Source organism: Bison bison, unplaced genomic scaffold (assembly GCF_000754665.1).
Source record: "Bison bison bison isolate TAMUID 2011002044 unplaced genomic scaffold, Bison_UMD1.0 scf7180017864313, whole genome shotgun sequence".
NCBI lineage: Eukaryota > Metazoa > Chordata > Mammalia > Artiodactyla > Bovidae > Bison > Bison bison.
This window is the reverse complement of record NW_011494885.1, coordinates 2,011,724-2,018,797: the sequence shown is the minus strand read 5'-3', so window position 1 is coordinate 2,018,797 and position 7,074 is coordinate 2,011,724. Positions and strand designations below refer to the sequence as shown.

The 7,074-nt window shown below is 47.8% G+C and overlaps 1 protein-coding gene across 1 annotated transcript in view; it reads right to left on the bottom strand.

The window, feature by feature from the left end:
• Nucleotides 1-4,686, bottom strand: part of LOC104997692 (estradiol 17-beta-dehydrogenase 12-B-like) — a 14,126-nt gene extending 9,440 nt beyond the window's left edge. Inside the window, exons 1-4 of the mRNA XM_010852591.1 lie at nucleotides 4,467-4,686; nucleotides 4,091-4,137; nucleotides 409-484; nucleotides 7-117 (exon numbers count right to left, since the gene is read on the bottom strand). Coding sequence (XP_010850893.1) covers nucleotides 7-117; nucleotides 409-484; nucleotides 4,091-4,137; nucleotides 4,467-4,626 — 394 coding nt within the window. The 5' untranslated portion in view covers nucleotides 4,627-4,686. The remainder of the gene's footprint in view (nucleotides 1-6; nucleotides 118-408; nucleotides 485-4,090; nucleotides 4,138-4,466) is intronic.
• Nucleotides 4,687-7,074: the final 2,388 nt, after the last annotated feature.

The following is a 7,074-nucleotide window of genomic DNA, read 5'->3' as shown; positions in this document are numbered from 1 at the left end:
ACATACCCAGTACTCCGACCTCCAGGCCCTTCAGTCCTGCCTCAATGGTCTCGTAGATTTCCAAGCCCCCGGTGAAATCCACCTGAATCACTCGTGTTCTTTTGCCGTAAAGCCCCTCTGGGAAGTGTGTGAGAGGTTGAGGGGGCGAAGGGGAGAGGCAGTGGGAGCCAGGCTTTTGGCTGTAATTCATCTCTGCCTGCATCTCACTCCAGTCTCAGTTCAGCCCCAGGCCCTTACCCCATCCTTCGGAGGCCCCAGAAGCAGTGGGAGCCTGCTCCCTGCACCCACCTCGACCACGCCCCGACCACGCCTCCGACCACGCCCATACCCTCCCCCCCCCCACGTCCAACCTCAGCCCTTAAGCCAGGAGGGCCGCGTTTCCGAGCTCCCCTCCTTTCCTCTACTCACCTATCTCCTTTGCCTCGTGCTTCAACTTGCTCAGGTCTCGACTGATGAGGACGACGTTCAGACCTCTCCGGGCGAGCTGCAGGAGATGCATTCGTTTATTTATTCACGAAAGCCACAAATATTTACTGTGTGCTGACAGCGTGCTGCGCTGTTGCAGGCGCTGCCGATGCAGAGGTGAGTAAAAGAGAAATAAGGGAAGTCGGCCCTCGCGGAGCATGCATTCTGGGGCCAGAGTATTCCAGGCAGAAGGAACAACAAGTGCAGAGGCCCTTGCACAAAGGCTGGCTAGCTTAAAGGACAGCACACAGTCCAGGGTGCACCGAATGAAGTATTCTTGCCTGGGAAATCCCATGTACAGAGGGCCCTGGAGGGCTATAGTACATGGGGTCATAAGAGAGTCGGACATGACTTAGTGACTAAACAACAACTAGCCTCCCCTGCCTTCGTGCCCACTCAGGGACATCGCTGCAGCTTTCTCCCATCTTCCCCCTGCATCACGCTCTCTCTTTTCTGGATGATTCCCGTTCAACATGCAGACCTGCCAGAAGGTCTTCTTTGTTCCGTGTTCCCCCATTTCTCATCACGCCACCCCACTTTACTCAACATTCTAAGAACTGCTTACCCTGGCTCTCTCCCGGGCCTGGACTCCCGCTCCGACTGTGCCACCCAAACCACTCTCGTCAACAGTAATTTCCACGGTCATAAACCCAGTGCTGTCCTCAGCACCTCCCAGCAGTGGCTGACACAATCACCCCCTCCTCCAGGCAACGTTCTTCCCCTGGCTTCCCAGATATCTCTTCCAACCTTGGTTTCCCTCCTGCTCTGGCTCAGATCATGTGCCTCATCTTCTGTGCTTCTTAACTTTGAGTGTTCCAGGGAGCTCTTTGGGGTGATTCAGACTATGCTCCCCTTCTCCATCCACACCCACTACCATGGGCATCTCACCTAGTATTGGGACTTTATTTTTTACAATATTATGTATTTATTTATTTTTGGCTGTGCTGGGTCTTCATTGTTGTGCGGGCTTTTCTTTAGTGGTGGCAGGCAGGGGCTACTCTCTAGTCACAGTGCTCAGGTTTCTCTTTGTAGTGGCTTCTCTTATTGGAGAGCACGGGCTATAGGCACATGGGCTTCAGTATTTGCAGGATATGGGCTCAGTATCTGTGGCTCCTAGGCTCTAGGGCACAAGCTCAGTAGTTGTGAGGCATGGATGTAGTTGCTCCTCAGCATGTGAGATCTTCCCAGACCAGGGATCAAACTCATGTCTCCTGCACTAGCAAATGGATTCTTTACCGCTGGATCACCAGGGAGGCCCCCTAGTCTTAGGACTTTAAATGGCATTGTTATGATGTTGATGCTTCAATTTCTATCTCCACCCATTCTGAACTCCAGAATGACATTTCCAACTTCTGGAACTTCACAACTTGGATAGCTAACTGGTGTCTCAAATGTGTGTGTTAGTCGCTCAGTCATGTCCAACTCTTTGCAACCCCATGGACTATATAGCCCGCCAGGCTCCTCTGTCCATGGGATTTCCTAGGCAAGAATACTGGAGGTTGCCATTTCTATTCCAGGGAATCTTCCCAACCCAGGGATCAAACCTGGGTCTCCCGCATTGCGGGCAGACTCTTTATAATCTGAGCTACCAAGGAAGATAGAATGTCCAAAATGTCAAATTTAGAATGTCCAAAACTAGACTCCTTTCCACTTCCCCCAAACCTGGTCTTCTCCTCAGTTCAACTCCTTTGCAGTAATGGCAGCTCCATTCTTTGAGGTATTCTGGTCACAAATCCTATAAGTAATTTATTTTATGAGGTCATCATTATCCTAAAAGCAAAAATCAAACAAAGATGACAAGAAAACTACAAACTAATACCCCTCATAAACTTAGACATAAAAATTCTCAATGAAATATGAGTAAATCAAGTCCAGCAATATAGAAAAAGGATAAGAGGTAATGCTGAAGCTGGGACTTATTGCAGGAATGCAGGGTTAGTTCAACTTCTGCAAAATCAATTGATGTAATTTACCATATAATCAGACTAAAGAAGGAAAACCATATGATAACCTCTGCCGGGAGCCAGCACGGGAGTCCCCACCCATGACAAGGTCATGTGGGAGAGTTCTGGTGGGCAAGGCGAGCCAGAACTTGAGGGGTGCCCCTCTGGGCCTGCCTGAGCATCTACCCCAAAACCAGAATCTGTCTGTTTTACTATTTCACGACTTTCACCAACTCTTCTGACATTAATGGGGGGCTATCCCCAACCACCTTTCTCTGTAAGAAAATCAACTTAAAACTCTAGTTAATAAGTCTCCTGGACATAATAGGAGTGTTTCAATTCAAACCCCTCTGATGACTTTCTAGCTTGCCTGACAGGTTTGTTAATATTCACAGCCTCCCAACCACAAGAGGCATGGGAAGCTTAAGATATTCTAACAATGCAGAGCTTCTCAGAGAGTTAAAATTGTTAAAATAGAACTAGTAGAGGATTTCTTTGTTGAGCTAATGCTTGCTGCCAAGTTTCCATATCCCTTACCTACTGTGTCCCTGGGAGTGTATTGATTAATATAGTTGGTGTATAGAAATGTAAGGAGTAGCTTTAATGTTTGTAACCTTGGACCCTCGAGTTAACATTTTATGACCCTTTCTTCAGAAAACTTATTTTTCTTTAAAGGTGATTATTCTAACGTCAGGCGCCACCCTCCGAAAGCATTAGATAATGTTGCATTCCTATAGGGCAAAAGTGTGGTGGGCCATAACAAGAAAAGAATTAACTCGAGGGTCCAAGATTACATGACCTTGTCATGGGTGGGAACTCCCGTGCTGGCTCCAGGCAGCTTTGCACTGGTGATTTCTTCTCCCCGGAAATTCCTTCTCCCAGTTATTCACAAGATTCCATCCATCATCTCCTTCTCATCTTTGCTCAATGCTGCCTTCTCAGTGACATATTTGATTACCCTATATAAAAATTGGAACCGGCACATCTCCAGGGCTCCCTCTTCTCCTTTCTTGATTTATTTTTCTCTTTAACTCTTTTTAAAATTTTAAATCTATTTCTTTCTTTTTTTTGGCCACACCGCGTGGCATGTGGGATCTTAGTTCCCCACAGGGGCCAGAGATGGAATCCTTGCCCCCTGCAGTGGAAGCACAGTCGTAACCACTAGACCACCACAGAAGTCCCTCTCTTTAACTCTTATAACCATTTGGTGGGCTTCCCTGGTGGCTCAAGCAGTAGAGAAACCACCTGCAATGCAGGAGACCTGGGTTCAATCCCTGGGTCAGGAAGATCCCCTGGAGAAGAAGATAGCAACTATTCCAGTATTTGATACATTATACATTTCATTTGTTTATCTTACACATATCTCCCCTCACTACAACATAAGCTTCAAGAAGACAAGGTCTTCTGATTTTTAAAAAAAATCTATTTTGTTTACTGTTCTACCCCCTAGTATCTAGAAGATGCCTGGTGCATGGAGGTGCTATATAAATATGTTTGGAATGAATAAATAAGAAGAAGCCCAGTGTAAACACCTGCCCCCACCCTGGGGAGCAGAGGAAAGGCTCCCTGGAGAGGATGTCTGTGGGAACCAGAGAGAGCACACCATTCTCAGTCTGATAGACTTAGCTGACAACAGGCAAACAGGAGAAGCCCTCCCATCACTCACCCAAGCCCTGGCTCACCTCATGTGCGTAAGCCTTGCCAATGCCGCTGGTGGCTCCTGTCACCACTAGAAAGGAGAGGAGGAAAGGGCAGGAGGGGATCCCCACCCTCTCCTACCCCCGTCATCCACTTCATGTCCCTCTTGTCCCCTTTTGCACCTTTTCTGGGAACCCTCCTCACTGAGACCCAACCCTCCTGGTTTTCATCCTCCTCTTTCATCGGCAAGGGGCTCTGACACCTCGGACAGGTTGGAGGACTTCATGCATCTCCAGCCTTCACCCGTCATGCTTCCAGGGGTCACTGGCCTCTGCCCTGACTAGGGGTCCTCACCAGTCATCTGTCCGTGTTCCTGCTGCCCCGCCTCTACCTGCTTATTGCAGAGCCCTTCTTTCTTACCTGCCCAGGCCCCGTGTGCCCGGAGCCAGTGGTTGCTCCGGCGTGCCTGAGGCAGCAGGTAAATATAGACTGTGGAGCCCACAGCCCAGGTCGCCCACAGCAGCAGGAACAGGGCTGTGACCGCTCCCAGCACTCTCAGCGCATCCCACTCCGCCTCCATCACAACCCCAACCAACAGATCACCCGACCTAGGACCAAGGGGGTTTTTTCCGGGGCCAGCTATTAGAAGCCTGTGCGTTAGCCCCACCCACACTGCCAGTCAAGCATTCCACCCCACCTCTCTCTCTAGCTACGCCCAATGAGAGTTTAGTCTAACCAACAGCCACGCCCATAGCCTTAGTACCGCCCTTTGATGGGTCCACATCTGAGCTCAAAGTCCGCTCCCAACGCCTGCAGAGCCAGCATACATCCAGCTTCCTCTAAACCAACAGAGCTGGACAAAGGGTACCCACAGATAACCTCCATTTGGGTCACTGAACTCAATATCGCTGTTGGTGGGTGAAGGCCAGAACTGAAACGAGGGACCAATCACATCGTTGTTCAGGCGCCAAGTTGTGTCCGACAGGCAGGGTTTGTCAATGCAGTTTGTCAGAAGAACCTCACCTACAACTTATCTGCCGGGGCAGTATAAAAGCCAGAGGCCTTACAATGGCTCTGTGTAACCTTTCTCACTTCTCCTTTGCAAATTCTGTTTTTTTCACTTGTTCTTCGCATTTATTATTGAATAATTTGTTGTTGTTCAGTCCCGAAGTTGTGTCCAACTCTTTGCCACCCCATGGACAATAGCATGCTAGGCTCCTCTGTCCTCCACTATCTACTGGAGTTTGCTCAGATTCATGTCCACTGAGTTGGTGATGCTATCCAACCATCTCATCCTCTGTTGCCTCCTTCTTCTCCTGCCTTCAATCTTTCCCAGCATCAGGGGCTTTTCCAGTGAGTCAGCTCTTCACATCAGGTGGCCAAAGTACCAGAATTTCAGCTTCAGAAACAGTCCTTCCAATGAATATTCAGGATCGATTGCCTTTAGAATTGACTGGCTTGATCTCCTTGCAGTCCAAGGGACTCTCAGAAGTCTTCTCCAGCGCCACAATTAGAAAGAATTATTTGACAATAATAAATTGTAATTATCATCTAATAATTATGGATATTCTTTAATAACATAAATTATATTTATTATTTATAATAAATAGTATTATTATTTAATAATGGGCTTCCCTGGTAGGTCAGACAGTAAAGAATCTGCCTGCAATGCAGGAGACCCAGTTCGATCCCTAGATCGGGAAGATCCCCTGGAGAAAGGAATAGTTACCCACTCCGGTATTCTTGCCTGGAGAATCCCATGGACAGAGGAGCCAGGCAGGCCACAGTTCATGGGTTTCAAAGAGTCGGACACGATTGCTGTGGTAAAATAAATATACGTAACATAAATTTTACCATTTTAATCCTTTTAAAGTATAGACATAATTCAGTGACATTAGGTGCACTCACAAGATTGTGCAACTGTTACCACATCCTAGAGTTATTTCATCACCCAATAGAAGAAAACCCATCACCCAAAGAAGAAAACAGGTCCCAAATGGAGTCAGCTGTGCTAACCCTCAGGTCAACAAAACACGATTTAATAACTAATTTAATGGTAGTTTCAACCCCACCAGAATGTAACCAACTATTCAACCTAGGATCACCTGATTGGTACTAGTGAGGTTTGCTGCTGTTCAGTCACCCAGTCGAGTCTGATTCTTCACAACCCTGTGGACTGCAGCATGCCAGGCTTCTCTGTCCCTCACCATCTCCCAGAGTTGGTCCAGGTTCATGTCCAATGAATCAGCAATGCTAGTGAGGTAATCCACCCAATAAGCCCTTCCATCCCCTTAGGAGGATAGCCTTGACTCAAACAATGAATTTCTTTGCTGAAAAGATCCTTTTTCAACTCCCTTTCTGCCTTTAACAACTTCCCTTTTCTACAGCTCCGTGGAGATCCTTTCTACGGCTAGATGGGATGTAGCCTGATGCATGAATCATTGAATAAAGCCAATTTGATCTTTAAGTTTACTGAGTTGGGACTTTATGCTATTTAACAGATTTGGTGGCAACAGCAGGACAAAGGGGATTTCTGCTGGCTTTGGAGGCAGCAGGAGACAGAGGTGTGATGCCCCGTGAACCCTTTGGGCTCACTGTCTTTCTGGCCATTTCCAAGGATCCTGGATGAGTTCTTGGTTCTGAGTTCTGTTCTGTTTGTGTCAAGTTCCTGAACTAGTGGCCTTTCCAGTCTACTGGGGTCCAGCCCCGGTAGGATCCAGGGATTCCCTCGGGAGGACGGCATTGGCGAAAGGATAGATAAAAGGAGAAAGAGATAAGGAAAGAATTTTACAGTTAAGAAAATAGAGGAGAGAAAAGAGGCTAATATTCCTTGGTTTATGCAGAAAGCCAATAAAGCCCCAGAATGGGATTTGCTCTGTTCACGTAGGCCGCAGGCGCTCTTTCGAATTGCGGAAGGTGCCCCACCTTAGGCACCTTCTCGAGTGGGTCTTAGAAGCCCAGGAAGAGGTGTGGTGAGAGTGGCTTCTGACTCTGGCCCCCTTCCTGTTGGGCTAAAGATCTTTTGCTG